Source organism: Pelophylax lessonae, assembly GCF_965119305.1.
Source record: "Pelophylax lessonae genome assembly, chromosome: 2".
NCBI lineage: Eukaryota > Metazoa > Chordata > Amphibia > Anura > Ranidae > Pelophylax > Pelophylax lessonae.
This window is the reverse complement of record NC_138769.1, coordinates 539,710,068-539,729,764: the sequence shown is the minus strand read 5'-3', so window position 1 is coordinate 539,729,764 and position 19,697 is coordinate 539,710,068. Positions and strand designations below refer to the sequence as shown.

Genomic DNA, 19,697 nt, shown 5'->3' with positions numbered 1-19,697 from the left:
CCAAAAGGGCGAAGGATTTTCCTTTACCCAAATGGGGTCGTTTTGAAACGAACCCCTGTTATTTCCTAACGCATGGCTAGGCGCTATCCGTTTGAGGAATCCCTCTTTAAAGGATAGACGGTACCACCTGCTGTCTTGCCACAGACTGTTAGGTTAAAGAGGACCTCGTAGCCAACGAGGACCTTCCCTTTCTGCTCATAAGGAGTTGTTCGTTCCGCGAGGGCGGGCGATAAGGCGAAACCCTCCAAAGCCCCTTTAGAGGGGTTTCAAAGGGCGCTGGTCGGCTAAACAAAAAGTCCGGCTCAGCCAAGCCTGAAAAATACAGCCTGATGCGCCCCTACCCATCTCTGGAGTGGGGGGACGTCTTCACCGGTTTCCGGATCCATGGCTTGCCGGAACCCCAGACTAAGGGGTTCGCGAGGTCATACGGTCAGGATACAGGATCGAGTTTCGATCACTTCCACCGGTGCGATTCTTCCCTGCTAACATTTAACGGTTTCAGGGGTTCTATTCAAACCTGTTCACAATGCCCAGGAAAGAGGGCAAGGTGCGTCCAATTTCTGGACTTGGGGAAAAATAGAGTCCATCCGAACAGTGGTGGCCTCCCTGCATCAGGGGGATTCCTGGCGTCCATAGACATTTAGGATGCCTATCTTTATATCCCCATCATCGCAGGACATGAGCGTTTTTCTTCGCTTTCCCACATCCCTGGTTCCCACCAGGAGACTGAACTATCTGGGCCTAAGGTTGGATACATCCTGGGCAAGAGGTTTTCTCCTTGCGGAGAAACTCCAGAAGGTTCAGTCAACGATTCGGATGTTGCTGTCTGTCAATTGGCTGGGACGGATGGTGGCCTTCTTAGAGGCAGTACCGTATACCCAGTCTCATATTTGAATTCTCCTGAAAGAGATTCTTTTCTTATGGAATCAGAATTCCGATTTCCTGGACAATCGGATCCGGTTGGGCGAGCGGACCAGGGAGCCTCCGATGCTCAACCAGGGGAAGTCATTCCTTTCCGATAGTATCCAGGTTACCAATAGGGTATCGGAACTGAGAGCGAACAGATTTTGTCTGATTTACTGGACCGAGCAGCTCTAGAGCAGCCCGATTCGGATCCAATCGCACTATGCCACGGTCGTGACTTATGTCAAGAAAGGGGCACTTAGAATGTCCTGGTGGCCATGGAAACGACTAGCATCTTTCGTTGGACGGAACGGTTTGTTCCGGATCTCCCCGCATTGTTCACTCCGGGGGTGGGAAATCGGCAGGCAGATTATTTCAGCCGTCAGATTCTGGATCAAGGTGTATGGCCTCTTCATCCAGAGGTATCTCACTAGCTGTCCCTTCATTGGGGCACCCCGGATGTGGATCTGTTGGCACCTTGGCTCAACAGGAAGGTGCGGAGGTTTGTAGCTCGCACCCGCGATCTTCTAGCGGACGCAGCAGAAACGCTGATCGCCCCGTGGGGGCAGTATCAGCTACGGTATGCCTTCCATCCTTTCAAGTTACTGCGGGAACTTCTTCGCAGGATAGAGGTGGAGGGAATTCCAGTTATTCTGGAAATTCCGGACTGACCTCGTCGAGCCTGGTACGCCGACTTGGTGAGGCTAGTCGCGGACGCTCCTTGGAGACTTCCTCTCAGGGAGGATTTGCGGTCTCAGGGACCGATCTTCCATCTTGCTTTATAATCGCTGGCTTAATGGCCTGGCCATTGAGACCCAGGTACTGAAGGACAAGGGAGTGTCAACTTCAGTTATTCCTACCTCTAGTTAAAGCAAGGAAAGCGACTTCCAGCACATGGAAGTCTTATATTTGCGTGGTGTGAATCTCTTGGATTTCCCCCACATACCTATTCGGTGATCCGAATCTTGGTCTTTCTGCAACAAGGGGTTGAGCAGAAATTGTCCTTGAGCACTATCAAGGGTCAGGTTTCAGCGTTAGCAATCTTCTTTCAGAAACCTTTGGCTAATCATTCCTTGGTGCGGAATTTCATCCAAGGGGTGCGACATCTGGCTCCGCCAGTGCGTGCACCCTTACCGCCTGGGATCTTAATTTAGTGTTGTCAGTTCTTCAGAAACTTCTCTTTGAAGATATTAGGGAGATTCCCTTGCTTACATTATCCCAGAAGGTGGCCTTCTTGGTGGCCATTACTTCTGCACGCAGGGTGTCAGAACTGGCCGCATTATCTTGTCGTTCCCCATTTCTGGTGGTTCATAGGGATAAGGTGGTTCTTCTTCCGAATCCATCCTTCCTTCCTAAAGTGGTTTTCAGAGTTTTCATCTGAATAAAAATATTGTGTTACCTTCCCCGTGTCCTAAGACTAGCCATCCTTGGGAGTTGCATTACACTCCTTGGATGGGGTTACAGACGGATACACTTGACTACTACGAACTTGTTTTCGTAAGACGGACTCACTTTTTGTGATCACGGATAGCCCTTGAAGGGGGTTGCCTGTGTCTGCCGCGACCATATCTAGATGGATCAGTCAGACGGTGGTACAGGCTTATTCTATTAAGGGTCGGAATCCTCCGTTCCCTGTTAAGGCGCACTCTACTCGGGCGCCTAGTGTCTCCTGGGTCTTCCGCCATCAGGCGTCAGCGATCCAGGTTTTCGAGGCGATGACTTGATCGTCGGTTCATACCTTTACAACATTTTATATAGTTGATGTGATGGCATCGTCAGATGCCTCTTTTGGCCACAAGGTTCTGCAGGCCGCAATCTGAGGAGACTGTTGGTCTACCTCAAGGGTTTGTTGGGTGTTTCACTTAGGTCTCATCTTTTTGCTCGATGAGTCCTTGATGCTTCTGGTTGGCTCCGGTTGGGCCTTCTGGATTTTGATTTCTGTCATCCCACCCCTCATTTGTGGTACTGCTTTGGGACGTCCCGAGTTGTTATTAATCAATGAGGACTATGTCTGTCAATGAGCGACAGAGAAAAATGGATTTTTGTAAAATCTTACCGTAAAATCCTTTTCTCTTAAGCTCATTGACAGACGTAGTACCCGCCCCTCTGTTTTGAGTTGGGTTGGGTTAAATTCTCTAAACACTGCTTTGTGACATAACTGATTTGCTGTAGCAGGAAGTGAGAGGATATACCCTCTGGGACTGCCCCTAGGGTGTGGCCAGAACGTTTTCTTTCCTGTCTAGTCCTACTCCTGTAGAGGGCAGCATAACCCGAGTTGTTATTAATCAACGAGGACTACGTCTGTCAATGAGCTTAAGAGAAAAGGATTTTACGGTAAGATTTTACAAAAATCCATTTTTTGTATGCACTTGGTCACTTTTATCAATTGATTTAATATTTGCCACCATTTATTCATTTTAGCACTTTATTGGAATTTATTGCACTTATATTTCACCACCTATCATAATTATTCATTGTGTTATTTATTGCTCATCTTTGTGCATTTATATATTTTTATCTTAACACCCATGGTACACATTTTCTTTATCATCACCTACACTACTTTACATTTCCAGTAGACAGCGCCATTCCCTTATCTTCACCTTTACATTTTTTTCCCTACTTATCTTTTCTGACTGTTTTTCACTAGTTTTGTATTTGGCTAGGGTCAGTGTCATTACTGAGGCGATGTCTGAACCCTATAGAGGTTGCACAGGCAGTCCAACTCCTCCAGATGCCACAGGAATACGTGCCATTGACAGAAGGTTTGCTGTGTCTCCCAGCAGAGTCTCAAGAGCATGGAGGAGATTCCAGGAGACAGGCAGTTACTCTAGCAGAGCTGGATAGAGCCGTAGAAGGGCCTTAACCCATCAGTCTGACTGGTATCTGTTCCTTTGTGCAAGGAGAAACAGGATGACCACTGCCAGAGCCCTACAAAATGACCTCCAGCAGGCCACTGGTGTGAATGTCTCTGACCAAACAATCAGTAACCGACTTCATAAGGGTGGCCTGAGGTCCCTACATCCTCTAGTTGGTCCTCTGCAAACTGCTCTGCACCGTGGAGCTCGATTGGCATTTGCCATTGAACACCAGAATTGGCAGGTCTGTCACTGGCGCCCTGTGCGTTTAATAGGTGAGTGCAGGTTCATCCTAAGCACATGTGACTCACATGAAAAGGTCTGGAGAAGCCGTGGAGAATGTCATGTTGCCTGTAACATTGTTTAGCATGACAGGTTTGGTGCTGGGTCAGTGATGGCCTTGGAAGGCATATCCATGGAGGGGCACACAGACCTCTCCAGGCTAGACAATTGCACCCTGACTGTCATTAGATATCGGGATGAAATCCTTGGATCCATTGACAGACCCTACGCTGATGCAGTGGGTCTCTGGTTCTTCCTGGTGCACGACAAAGCCCGGCCTCATGTGACAAGAGTATGCAGCCAGTTCCTGGAGGATGAAGAATTGATGCCATTGAATGGCCCCCACACTCACCTTACCTAAATCCAATAGAACACCTTTGGGACATTATTTTTTGGTTCATTTGACGCCGCCAGGTTGCACCTCAGTCTGTTCAGGCACTCAGTGATGCCCTGGTCCAGATCTTGGAGGAAATACCCCAGGACATCATCTGTTGTCTCATTAGGAGCATGCCCTGATGTTGTCATGATGAGTGCCATTTTGAGTGGCTGCAATGAAAATTTAGCAAAATAGACTAGCCTGCTACATGATTTTTTCACTATAATTTTTGGGGTGTCTTTGAATTCAGCCCTCTGTAGGTTGATCATTTTCATTTCCATTAAACGATGTGGCATCATTTAGTTCCTAACACATTACCTAGTCCATATCAGTAAAGATATCCAGCATGATATTTTTCCCCATTGAGATCTGATGTGTTTTCAAAGTGAACCTTTAATTTCTTTTGAGCAGTGTGTGTGTGTGTGTATATGTATATATATATATATATATATATATATATATATACATATCTCAAGTTTTTTTACTGTGTGTGTGTGTGTGTATATATATATATATATATATATATATAATACAGTATATAAACACTGCTCAGAAAAATTAAAGGAACACTTTGAAAACACATCAGATCTCAATAGGGAAAAATCTCAAGCTAGATATGTATACTGATATGGACTGGGTAATGTGTTAGGAACGAAAAGGATGCCACATCGTTTGATGGAAATTAAAACTATCAACCTACAGAGGGCTGAATTCAAAGACACCTCGAAAATCAAAGTGAAAAAAATGATGCAGCAGGCTAGTCTATTTTGCTGAAATTTCATTGCAGCAACTCAAAATGATACTTAGTAGTTTGTATGGCCCTTACATGCTTGTATGCATGCCTGATAACATCAGGGCATGCTCCTAATGAGATGACCGATGGTGTCCTGGGGTATTTCCTCCCAGATCTCGACCAAGGCATCACTGAGCTCCTGAACATACTGAGGTGCAACCTGGTGGCGTAGGATGGAAACAAATGTCTCAGAGGTGTTCTATTGGATTAAGGTCAAGATAGCCTGAGGGCCATTCAATGGTATTAACCATCATCCTCAAGGAACTGGCTGCATACTCTCACCACATGAGGTCGTGCATTGTCATGCACCCGGAGGAACCCAGGACCCAATGCACCAGCGTAGGGTCTGACAATGGGTCCAAGGATTTCATCCCAATACCAAATGGCAGTCAAGGTGCCATTGTCTAGCCTGTAGAGGTCTGTGCATCCCTCCATGGATATGCCTCCCCAGACTATCACTGACCCACCACCAAATTGATTAGGCTGCATTGATGGGGACTGATGAGGCTGCGCTAATGGGCACTGACGAGGTTGTGCTGATGGGCAATGATTAGACTGCATTGATGGGCACTGATCAGGCTGCATTGATGGGCACTGATCGGGCTGCATTGATAAGCACTGATCGGGTGCATTGGATGGGCACTGGTGAGGCTTTGTTGGATGGGTACTGGTGAGGCTGCATTAGATAGGCACTGATCAGACTGCATTGGATGGACACTGGTGAGGCTGCTTTGGATAGGCACTGATCAGGCTGCATTGGTTGTGCACTGATAAGGCTGCATTGATGGGCACTTATGAGGCTGAGCTGATAGGTACTGATGAGGTTGTACTGATGGGCACTGGGTAGGCTGCATTGATGGCCACTGATCAGGCTGAGCTGATGTGCACTGAGGAGGCTGTATTGTTGGGTACTGATAAGGCTGCATTGATGGGCACTGGTGAGGCTGCATTGATGGGCACTGGTGAGGCTGCATTGATGGGCACTGGTGAGGCTGCATTGATGGGCACTGATGAGGCTGCATTGATGGGCACTGGTGGGGCTGCACTGATGAGACTGAGCTGATGGGCACTAATGAGGTTGTACTGATGAGCACTGGGGACGGGACTTCAGCCCGCTCTCTGCTGACGTCACAGAAGTCAGTCGGGGCACCACATCATCACGACAATGGAAGTCTGGATCCGCCAGGGGCCTGGACTGACACCCGGCTCAACCTGAGAGCCTGAGCTGGTCCACACCCCCCACCCCCACTCCAACGCTCCAGTGAGCGAGGAGGGGGCAGAGCGGAGAGCTGCTAACTGACAGCAGCTCTCTGCTTGGGGAGCTGTCAGAACCACGCAATCGGCGGTGTTCGATCGCTCGGTTCTCAGTGCAGAGGCACCAGGGGATCGATGCAGCATCAGACCAGTGAGCTGATTTAATGATTCAATGGGCCACTTGATTGGACTTTCCTTCCAGGCCTAAGGCTGCAAGCCCTCCCCTACCTCCATCTGTAAAACCATTCTGTTTTGGAGGTCATCTCTTTGTTGCCCATCTAGTTGCCCTGCCCCTATTGTTAATTTCATGAACACCAAAGCAGCTGAAACTGATTAACCTCAGCTGCTACTTAACTGACCAGATCAGTATCCCAGGAGTTTAATCGACTTGATGCTATACTCTGATTAAAAAGTGTTCCTTTCATTTTTTTGAGCAATGTATATATACAGTGGGTACGGAAAGTATTCAGACCCCCTTAAATTTTTCACTCTTTGTTATATTGCAGCCATTTGCTAAAATCATTTAGGTTCATTCTTCTTCCTCATGAATGTACACATAGCACCCCATACTGACAGAAAAACACAGAATTGTTGACATTGTTGCAGAATTTATTAAAAAAGAAAAACTGAAATATCACATGGTCCTAAGTATTCAGACCCTTTGCTGTGACACTCATATATTTAACTCAGGGAATTTCCATTTCTTCTGATCATCCTTGAGATGGTTCTATACCTTCATTTGAGTCCAGCTGTGTTTGATTATACTGATTGGACTTGATTAGGAAAGCCACACACCTGTCTATATAAGACCTTCCAGATCACAATGCATGTCAGAGCAAATGAGAATCATGAGGTCAAAGGAACTGCCTGAAGAGATCAGAGACAGAATTGTGGCAAGGCACAGATCTGGCCAAGGTTACAAAAAGATTTCTGCTGCACTTAAGGTTCCTAAGAGCACAGTGGCCTCCATAATCCTCAAATGGAAGACGTTTGGGACGACCAGAACCCTTCCTAGAGCTGGCCGTCCGGCCAAACTGAGCTATCGGGGGAGAAGAGCCTTGGTGAGAGAGGTAAAGAAGAACCCAAAGATCACTGTGGCTGAGCTCCAGAGATGCAGTCAGGAGATGGGAGAAAGTTGTAGAAAGTCAACCATCAATGCAGCCCTCCACCAGTCAGGGCTTTATGGCAGAGTGGCCCGACGGAAGCCTCTCCTCAGCGTAAGACACATGAAAGCCCGCATGGAGTTTGCTAAAAAAACACCTGAAGGACTCCAAGATGGTGAGAAATAAGATTCTCTGGTCTGATGAGACTAAAATAGAACTTTTTGGCCTTAATTCTAAGCGGTATGTGTGGAGAAAACCAGGCACTGCTCATCACCTGTCCAATACAGTCCCAACAGTGAAGCATGGTGGTGACAGCATCATGCTGTGGGGGTGTTTTTCAGCTGCAGTGACAGGACGACTGGTTGCAATCGAGGGAAAGATGAATGCGGCCAAGTACAGGGATATCCTGGACAAAAACCTTCTCCAGAGTGCTCTGGACCTCAGACTGGGCCGAAGGTTTACCTTCCAACAAGACAATGACCCTAAGCACACAGCTAAAATAACGAAGGAGTGGCTTCACAACAACTCCGTGACTGTTCTTGAATGGCCCAGCCAGAGCCCTGACTTAAACCCAATTGAGCATCTCTGGAGAGACCTAAAAATGGCTGTCCACCAACGTTTACCATCCAATCTGACAGAACTGGAGAGGATCTGCAAGGAGGAATGGCAGAGGATCCCCAAATCCAGGTGTGAAAGACTTGTTGCATCTTTCCCAAAAAGACTCCTGGCTGTATTAGATCAAAAGGGGGCTTCTACTAAATACTGAGCAAAGGGTCTGAATACTTAGGACCATGTGATATTTCAGTTTTTCTTTTTTAATAAATCTGCAACAATGTCAACAATTCTGTGTTTTTCTGTCAGTATGGGGTGCTATGTGTACATTCATGAGGAAGAAGAATGAACTTAAATGATTTTAGCAAATGGCTGCAATATAACAAAGAGTGAAAAATTTAAGGGGGTCTGAATACTTTCCATACCCACTGTATATATATATATATATATATATATATATATATATATACACATACACAGTTCCTTGAAAAAGTATACATACCTCTTGAAATCTTCCACATCTTGTCATATCTTGTCATGTTACAATCAAAATCGTAAATGTATTTTATTGGGATTTTATATGATAGACCAACACAAAGTGGCACATAATTGTAAAGTGGAAAGTAAATGATTAATGGTTTTCAATTTTTTTACAAATAAATATCTGAAAAGTTTGGCGTGCATTTGTTTTCAGCCCCCCTGAATCAATACTTTCTAGAACTACCTTTCTCTGCAATTACAGCTGCAAGTATTTTTGGGTATGTTACCAGCATTGCACATCTAGAGAGTGACATTTTTACACATAGCTCAAGCTGTCAGATTGCATAGAGAGCATCTGTAAACAGCATTTTTCAACTCTAGCCACAGATTCTCAATTGGATTTAGATCTGGACTTTGACTTGGCCATTCTAACACATGCCTATGCATTGATCTAAACCATTCCATTGTAGCTCTGGCTGTATGCTTAGGGTCGTTGTCTTGCTGGCAGGTGAACTTCAGCCCCAGTCTCAAGTCTTTTGCAGACTCTTAAAAGGTTTTCTTATAAGATTGTCCTGTTTTGGCTCCATCTATCTTCCCATCAACTCTGACCAGCTTCTCTGTCCCTTGCTGAAGAAAAGTATTTCCACAACATGATGCTGCCACCACCATGTTTCACGGTGGGGACGGTGTGTTCAGGGTGATGTGCAGTGTTTGTTTTCCACCACACATAGCGTTTTGCTTTTAGACCAAAAAGTTAAATTGTGGTCTGATCTGCACCTTCTTCCACATGTTTGCTGTGTCCCCCACATGGCTTCTCGCAAACTGCAAACGGGACTTCTTATGGCTTTCTTCTTGCCGCTCTTCCATAAAGGCCAGATTTGTGGAGTGCACTACTAATAGTTGTCCTGTGGACAGATTCTCCTACCTGATCTGTGGATCTCTGCAGCTCTTCCAGAGTTAACCATGGGCCTCTCAGCTGCTTCCCTGATTAATGCTTTGCTTAGCTGTGAATCTCTGTAGCTCTTCCAGAGTTACCATGGGCCTCTCGGCTGCTTCCCTGATTAATGCTTTCCTTAGCTGTGAATCTCTGCAGCTCTTCCAGAGTTATCATGGGCCTCTCGGCTTCTTCCCTGATTAATGCTCTCCTTGCCTGGCCTGTCAGTTTAGATGGATGGCCATGTCTTGGTAGGTTTGCAGTTGTGCCATATGCTTTCCATTTTCGGATAATGAATTGAACAGTGCTCCGTGAGATGTTCAGAGCTTGGGATATTTTTTTTTTAACCTAGCTCTGCTTTAAACTTCTCCACCACTTTATCCCTGACCTGTCTGGTGTGTTCCTTGGCCTTCACAATGCTTTTTGTTCTCTAAAAACCTCTGAGGGCTTCACAGAACAGTGGTATTTATACTGAGATTCAAGTACACACAGGTGGCCTCTATTTACTAATTAGGTAATGTCTGAAGTCAGTTGGTTCCACTAGATTTTAGTTAAGAATATCCGAGTAAAGGGGGCTGAATACAAATGCACGCCACACTTTTCAGATATTTATTATATTATTTATTTATTATATAAAAATTTGAAAACCATTTATCATTTTCCTTTCACTTCACAATTATTTGCTAGTTTGTGTTGGTCTATTACGATACGTGAAATCCCAATAAAATACATTTACGTTTTTGGTTGTAACATGACAAAATGTGGAAAATTTCAAGGGGTATGAATATTTTTTTCAAGGCACTGTGTGTGTGTGTATACAGTATCTCACAAAAGTGAGTACACCTCTCACATTTTTGTAAATAGTTTATTATATCTTTTCATGTGACAACACTGAAGAAATTACACTTTGCTACAATGTAAAGTAGTGAGTGTACAGCTTTTACAACAGTGTAAATTTGCTATCCTCTCAAAATAACTCAACACACAGCAATTAATGTCTAAACCACTGGCAACAAAATTGAGTACACCCCCAAGTGAAAATGTCCAAATTGGGCCCAAAGTGTCAATATTTTGTGTGGCCATCATTATTTTCCAGCACTGCCTTAACCCACTTGGGCATGGAGTTCACCAGAGCTTCACTGGAGTCCTCTTCCACTCCTCTATGATGACATCATGTTGCTGGTGGATGTTAGAGACCTTGCACTTCTCCGCCTTCCGTTTGAAGATGTCCCACTGATGCTCAATAGGGTTTGGGGTCTGGAGACATGTTTGGCCAGTCCATCACCTTTACCCTCCGCTTCTTTAGCAAGGCAGTAATTGTCTTGGAGGTGTGTTTGGGGTCGTTATCATGTTGGAATACTGCCCTGCAGCCCAGTCTCCGAAAGGAGGGGATCATGCTCTGCTTCAGTATGTCACAGTACGTGTTGGCATTCATGGTTCCCTCAATGAACTGTAGCTCCCCAGTGCCAGCAGCACTCATGCAGCCCCAGACTATGATACTCCAACCACCATGCTTGACTGTAGGCAAGACACACTTGTCTGTGTACTCCTCACCTGGTTGCCGCCACACACGCTTGACAACATCTGAACCAAATAGGTTTATCTTGGTCTCATCAGACCACAGGACTTGGTTCCAGTAATCCATGTCCTTAGTCTGCTTGTCTTCAGCAAACTGTTTGTGGGCTTTCTTGTGCATCATCTTAAGAAGAGGCTTCCTTCTGAGACGACAGCCATGCAGACCAATTTGATGTAGTGTGCGGCATATGGTCTGAGCACTGACAGGCTGACCACCCACCCCTTTAACCTCTGCAGCAATGTTGGCAGCACTCATACATTTATTTCCCAAAGACAACCTCTGTATATGACGCTGAGCACGTGCACTCAACTTCTTTGGTCGACCATGGCGAGGCCTGTTCTGAGTGGAACCTGGCCTGTTAGGCAGCTGTATGGCCTTGGCCACCGTGCTGCAGCTCAGTTTCAGGGTCTTTGCAATCTTATAGCCTAGGCCATCTTTATGTAGAGCAACAATTCTTTTTTTTTCAGATCCTCAGAGAGTTCTTTGCCATGAGGTGCCATGTTGAAGTTCCAGTGACCAGTATGAGAGAGTGAGAGCGATAACACCACATTTAACACACCTCCTCCCAATTCACGCCTGAGACCTTGTAACACTAACGAGTCACATGACACCGAGGCGGGAATGTGGCTAATTGGGCCCAATTTGGACATTTTCACTTAGGGGTGTACTCACTTTTGTTGCCAACGGTTTAGACATTAATGGCTGTATGTTGAGTTTTTTGAGGGGACAGCAAATTTACACTGTTATACAAGCTGTACACTCACTTCTTTACATTGTAGCAAAGTGTCATTTCTTCAGTGTTGTCACATGAAAAGATATAATAAATTATTTACAAAAATGTGAAGGGTGTACTCCCTTTTGTAAGATATTGTGTATATATGGATTCTGAATATATGATATTCTGATTTGTCCTCCCGAGCATTTCAAGGGGTATGAATATTTTTTTCAAGGCACTGTGTGTGTGTGTGTGTGTGTGTGTGTGTGTGTGTGTGTGTGTGTGTGTATGTATGTGTGTGTGTGTGTGTGTGTATATATATATATATATATATATATATATATATATATATATATATAATCTCAATGGTATCTTGATTTGTCCTCCCGAGCTATACTACATCGAAATGTGATATTTGAGGAAGGCAAAATGTGTAGTTGACATAAGAAAAGTTCACAAAAAAAGCTTTAATTTAAGAGGAAGAAGAACATTTAATAAATAATTTATTTGATCTAGGTATTTTGGATATGATTGAACACAGTAAAAGTGTAGTAAACGATTCCTCTTTGGTTAGATAATGCAGCAAAGATTAAAGCAGAAAAACGGAGACAGGAGGATTCTACAATACTTTAAAAGTTCAATGTAATCTCTTTATTTGTATGTTTACCATATTTTTTGATGTTTCAATTGGTATGTACTGGAAAGGCTACTTATATTTGTAGAACATATTTTGAATTTTATGCAAACTTATTTCCTTGAATAAACCGCAATAAAAAACAGGAAAGTAAAAAAAAAAAATGTACTTTAATAGTTTGACATTAAATAACTCTCAAAATGAATGTTATTGAAAACATTAGGCTTCAATCACCTGACCAATTAGGGTCGTACATTGCCAAAAATCTGTGTAAATCTCAGACACAGGTGTGTGTGATCAGAGCCCGTACAAATTAATGACAAGTTCACAGGCGTCTCTGCTATTCTATTGCAAATGGACATCCGAAGTGTTACCTGTGATTACCGACAGATGAGAGGCTCTGGACACTGAAAATTTGTGTCCAGGGCTGCTAACATTTTCCCGCACTGATAGTAGGGGGGGGGGTCACTTTTTAAGACATTAACAACAATAAAGGGGTCACTTTTTAAGACATTAACAATAAAAATACAATGAGGGGCATTTATCAACCTGGAGCAGCTGTGCATGGCAACCAATTAGCTCCTGTCTTTCATTTTCAAAGCTTAAGGCCCCTTTCACACAGGCGGACCGTTCAGATCCACCTGTCCGTTTTTTTGGCGGATCTGAACGGTCCCCCCATGCATTCCTATGGGGCATCGGATGTCAGCGGAGACATGTCCGCTGACATCCCACCCGATCCGATCCGTCAAATCTGGACGGATGGAAACCCTATTTTCCATCCGTCCAGCGGATCGGATGGGATCGGGTGAGAACGGACTGACGGTCCGTTGACATCCGATTTCCCCCATAGAGGGAGACACAGCTGTCAAACTCGCGGAGACACAGCTGTCACACTCCTGCTCAGCGGGGGATCGAGCCGCTGAGAAAAACGGACTCCGTCCAACGGACGGAGTGTGTGAAAGGAGCCTTACTGAACAACTGGAGATAGAAATTGATTGGTTAACATGCACAGTTGCTTCAGATTTAGACCGATCAAGTTTTAATAAATCCCTCTCTCCCCCCTTCCACTCCATGAGCTTTGCTGTTATCACCAAAGTATAAAAAGGTGATTGAGAAATATCTCAATATCTTAAAGCGGAGTTCCAGCCATTCACTCACCTGTCCAACGGTCCAGCGATGCGGCCGCCCGAAGCCTCGATCCTCTCCCTCGGCGCCGGCATCACTGCTGTGGGCACCCGGCTGTGACAGTTTGCGGCTTCACAGCCGGGTACCCACTGCGCATGCGCGAGTCGCGCTGCGCGGCGTGATTGGCCGGCAATCTTCTGGGACCTCTGACGTGTCCCAGAAGATTGCAGGGAGGGAGGGGGAGAGGAAAACTTCCGTTCAGGGTGCCGCGGCGCTCCGAACGGAAGTGGGAGCGGGTACCTGTCAAAACTAGGTACCCGCTCCCCCCCCAAAAAAAATGACATGCCAAATGTGGCATGTCAGGGGGTCAGGACTCCCTAAAGCGGAAGTTCCACTTTTGGGTGGAACTCCGCTTTAACCAAGCTGCTCTCTTTGGTCCTCCCAAGATCTCCTGCTCTCTAGCTGCCTTGTCACCTCTTCCCATGCTCGCCTCCAGGGTTTCTCCAGAGCTTCTCCCATTCTTAAGAACTCTCTACCCCAATATGTCCGACTGTCCCCTAATCTATCCATCTTTAGACGATCCCTGAAAACTCTTCTCTTTAAAGAAGCCTACCTGGCTACTAACTAATAACACTGTTTCACTTGCTCCATCAGCTCATCCCCCACAGCTATTGCCTTTTGTATCAATTGACCCTCCCTTTTAGATTGTAAGCTCTAACGAGCAGGGCCCTCTGATTCCTTTTGTTCCAAATTGTATTGTAACTGTAATGTCTGCCTTCATTTTGTTAAGCGCTGTGCAAAGTGTTGGCGCTATATAAATCCTGTATAATAATAATAATAATAATCTAATTTGTACAGTAAATTGCTTGTAAAATCTTTATTTTCTTGTGTTAGTTCTTCATCTCATTGAGACAGTTGGCCTGACTTTGTGTTGTTTTACAGGAGATATATTTAGCTGCCATGCAGTGGATAATCCAGTACCACAATCTGAGCTGGCTATGTTGAGACAGTATGGACCCAATGTGCCTGATGCTGTGCTGCAGAAGCTAGTAGCTGCCTTTGGTGAATTACGAACAATGGCAGACCAAGGAATTATCACATATCCTTACTCAACCCGTGAGGTTGTCAATATAGTGAAACATTTGCAGGTAACGTAAAAATCAGCATGGCAAACTGCTATTCAAATTTACCAGTGTAATATGGAATGAAGACAGAAAAGAAAGAATATCTTGACTTTGGTCATTGCTTTGTATAACTGCTGTACGTGCTTGGCTTTTCAAGACTTTCACTTACTTTAGATTTCTCTGGGCTAATTAAAGTAGAAAATCCTTATTTGGTTAAAATGTGTCATTAGTACCTACATATTGATATAGGGCCAATCCAGAGTAATAATTATCAACTACTGGGTGTCTGCCATTTAGCAATAGAAGAGAAGGGTTTAATAGAAACAAGCAATAAAAAAAAAAAAAATATATATATATATATATATATATATATATATATATATATATATGTATATATCATGTTATGTAAGAAGCAATAGTGGTTTATCGCTATTTAAGTTTTCTTTGTTTTTTATAAAACTGATCTAGTGGTCCTGAGTGTCCATAAACTTTGCAACAAAAGTATCTTTCTTGTAAGCCTTCACCCCTGTAATAAAAAAAAAAAAAAAAAAACACTATGTGCTGTTCCCCACACTAATGCTTTGATGAACTTAACAGCAATGTTAGACCTAAGCGCTGGTTCACACTAACGCGGTTTCTAATGCAACTTGAGTCGCACAGAATCACATGACAAGGGAAATCAATGGCTATTCAATGGTGTCTGTTCTCAATAATGTGACTAGGGCCCTAGGAGCTTTCAGCAATAATGTGCTAGTATGCACAGCATATTAGAACTTTATGGAAAAACTACCTGACAAGTGATTCTCTCCAGCCCTACGCTGTCAGCCCACCTGTTAGTAACGGAAACTGTTCTGACTCTTTGGCCAATTGGTCGGCCGGACCATGATAGCACTCCTGCACATGCTTAGGGGAGTCATATCTTAATTGTACACTGAATTGCACATGCAAGACTCAGTGTACTGTACATAAATGTTGACAGGCAGGGATGGGTTTATGACAGAAGAGACCAAAAGGGCCTCTTCAGTCATAAAAAATCATACCTGTCTGTGTTTTTTTTTTTTTTTTTTTAGGTTTATTTCCACTTTAAGTAGTGATCAACAAATCTCTAGAAACAAAAGACTTTTTATTCATGCATATTTTTGTTACCTTTTCGGATTCATATATTGTTGGTTATATACCCGTAGTTCGGAACCACAGGATATAAGGCTTGCAAAGGCGCCTGATGTTTTTAATCTAATTAACCAAATATAAAATGCAGGTGCTAATAATCAACCACAGTGGGTAACTGAAACAGACAAACTGGTGTAGGAATATAAACTAGGATGGGAGAGTCATGCTAATGTCCCTATAGATGTGGCATCTCTGGCAATATGACAAAGGCAGCAGTGCAACAAGACATGCTTCCTTCACAAAAGAAAAAGAAAAAAAAGAAAGCATAAACAAATTGGCAAGGCTGAGGCCTGACAATGGGATATAAGAGTTGTGACCAAAGAGCTCTTCCTCTGATGTAAGTCAGCTAACTCACACACAAAAACTGTTAAGTGACTACAGTAGGTGTACTAGATTATTCAAGTGTCAATGTTATGTCCTGGTCCTCAGTTTTTTCTAGAGATAAACTAAACCAGTCCTGTTCTGTACATGGGTAGACTGTGAGATTTGTCACCTACCCAGTACTGTGTATTACACAGTATTGTTTGCGGGTGTACATTTGTGAGTGCTGTTAATTCTTCTCTGTTCAATATGATTCTTAACCGCTTGCTGACTGCTCACAGTATATTTACTGCGGCAGTCAGCCCCTCACAGGCAGAGCGACGTAGGTCTACGTCGCTAGCCTGTGAGGCTCTGGGGAGCGAGCGCGCACCGCCGGTCACGGACCCCCCCCCCCCCCCGCGCGTGTGACCGGTGGACCCGATGTCCGCCGGTCACTCGGCGATCGTCGGTGGAGAGGGAGAAAGGCAGGCGGCTAATGTAAACAAGCCGCCTGTCATTCTCCCCTGTGTAGAAACAATGATCATATGGTTCTACTATGTAGGACCGTTGATCATTGTTCCTACAGCTCAAGCCACAGCCAATCACAGTTAGAATCAGGCCCCTAGGGACACACACCACCCCTCCCTCTCAAATAAAGTTAACCCCTTCACTGCCAGTGTAATTTTACAGTAACAGTGCATATGTATAGCACTGATTACTGTAGAAATGTCACTGGTAACCCCAAAAATGTCAGTCAAGGGTCCGATCTGTCCGCCGCAATGTCGCAGTACCGCAAAAAAAATTGCAGATCGCCGCCATTACGCGTTAAAAAAAAACAACAAAAATGACAAAAATCTTTCCCTTTGTTAGTAAACGTGATAACTTTTGCGCAAACCAATCAAAATACGCTTTTTGCGATTTTTTTTACCAAACATATGTAGCAGAAAACAAATTGGCCGAAAATGTTAAAAAATTTAGATTTTTATCTTTTTTTTGGGGGGGAATTTCATATAAAAAAATGTGAAAAATATTGTTATTTTTGCAAAATTGACGCTCTTTTTTTATTTATAGCGCATGATCAAAAAATCGCACAGGTGATCAAATACCACCAAAGGAAAGCTCTCTTTGTGGGAAAAAAAGGACGTCAAATTCGTTTAGGTACAGCGTCGCACGACCGCGCAATTGTCCGTTAAAATCACGCAGTGCCGAATCGCAAAATACCCCCTGGTCAGGAAGGGGGTAAAATCTTCCGGGGCTTAAGTGGTTAATGAATGTCCATAACTTTATATCTGTAAATTTTTGGAAACTTACTACAATAAGCAAGCAAATAAACAAAATATAGATGCTTTAGATTTTGTTCCAGAATTGACAGCCTAATTTGTATGCAATGTTGGAAGTCTTTCTGCATGTATCCTTTACTATTCTCCCAGAAAGTATTGCTTTTTATGGACAGTGAGCTTTCATATTCCCAAAATCCAAAATAATATTTTGCTGTCTTACTAATATGCTGTGGACTTTCCATGAAAATGGGAAGATCCATTTCCCCACCAGCCCTCTTGCTGTCCAAGCAATATTAGCTGTAAAAAAAAAAAAAATGTGATTCCCAGCTTTAGATGCTCCTTGTAAAACATGAGTGAATCCATCATGGCTCACTGCTGCCCCCTGGAATAGCTAAGCATTTGGAATCCCCCCCCCCCCCCCCCCCAGCAAGTAAAGGATTACAGATTTATAGCCTAGACCAGTGATGGTGAATCTTGGCACCCCAGATGTTTTGGAACTACATTTCCCATGATGCTCATGCACTCTGCAGTGTATTTGAGCATCACGGGAAATGTAGTTCCAAAACATCTGGAGTGCCAAGGTTCGCCATCACTGGCCTAGACTGTGCCCAGGTGGCCATATAAAGCACCATTTATCTGCACACTGAGTGCCCTTTCACACTGATGTGTTTTTTCTGCATTTTTATCTTGCAAGAAAAATGTTTTGTTTTAAATCCTATGGGATTCTTCATTCCTCTGCATTGAGTGTGCATTGCATTTTGAAAATCCTCCATGCTGCATCTTTGGTGCGGTTTGGAAAATTGCACCGAAAATGCAGCTCTCATTGAAACTAATGAAAATTGCTGTAAAATTGTGGTAAAACTACTCCGCATTTTGCGTTTTTGTTGCATTTTTGATTTACAGATCCATTTTTCAAAGGTTTTGCAACCCAAAAAACACAGCAGAAACGCATCTGAAACACATATACATTTTTACCACAGTTTTGCTAGGGGCCCTAAAATTGACAAACAAAAACACATTTAGGTATTTTTGTTTTATGTCTTTTGTGAATGCAGCCGGCCCACTGTTTGTGTTGCAGCCAGTTTATCTGTATGAAAAACACGCAAGTGCTGCTACAGTTAAATTTTTTCTTTAAGCATATGAAGCTATTGTATTTTGCTCTGTCAGCTCATAAGTTTATATTGAAAGCACCCTCCAGGTGTTATATGAATTAAAGTACAATTAAGATGCATTGGCTAAAATAAAATCCGTAAATTGATTATTTTTAAAAATAGCCTAAAACTAGAAAACTAAATTAATGAAAGAAAGAGAAGTGTCACCTTTAATCAATAAATTGGACTCGCTGTTGTTTTTTTGTGGATTAATGTCACCAGCTCTAATCCAATTCTAGCAATCAATGATCTGTCAGTGTCTGAGTGTCACGCTTTGCTGCCTTAAAGCCTGTAGGATATCTTTGTGATGACAGTGTGTTTTTCATGTGCATATTTTGATCTTAGTTAGCATCTTTGCATAGATAATGTGTTTTACTGTGTTTTCTTATTCTTTGCATATAAATGTATTTTTCTTTCTGGCAATAATTGCAAGGAACATGAAAAAACTGTGAAAATATAGTAATATCTAGAATACATACAGGGGAACCTAAAATGGCTCTAACACCACTTTTCTGGCAGTAGTTCCCCCCAATTACTGCCTGCTCCTTATTCAGGCAAGAATTAGTGCCAGTGTCAGTAACATTACCAACACATGTTCTTGTAGTAGTGGTAGTTGTAGTTCCTATTACCACCATTTTCAGAATCTATGGCTGTGGCAGCAACAAATTCTTACCACCACTTCTCTGTTTAGGAAATTGTCAGTAATTAAAACCAACCCTGAGCTGGCATACAGAAATACGCCACTACGCCAGAAATACGCCAGAGTGGGCCGTGCCTGTGCTAGGGAGCTGTCATGTATGTGACAGCTTTCAGCACGGGACTGCATCCCCTGCTTCATTAAGGCTTTTGGCCTGGAAATTCCCTGGCCTTAAGCTAATTGTAAAAGAATGGTCCAGGGATAAAGCTGATACTACCCAAATATAGGCAATGCCCATATTTGGGAAATGACTTGCCACAGGGTGAGAGAAGAAACTAGTTCCCCTTCAGGTCCACTCTACTTTTGAGTGACAGTGAACAGCAATAGGCAGATTTTAAAGCCGCTATTGGACTTAATAGTGTCTAATGATCTGCCCGCTGCTGTGTGCTG

General features: G+C 43.7%; 1 protein-coding gene across 1 annotated transcript in view; it reads left to right on the top strand.

The window, feature by feature from the left end:
* VWA8 (von Willebrand factor A domain containing 8) overlaps positions 1-19,697 on the top strand; it is a 668,510-nt gene that overhangs the window by 414,003 nt on the left and 234,810 nt on the right. The window contains exon 26 of the mRNA XM_082247613.1: positions 14,528-14,733. Coding sequence (XP_082103739.1) covers positions 14,528-14,733 — 206 coding nt within the window. The remainder of the gene's footprint in view (positions 1-14,527; positions 14,734-19,697) is intronic.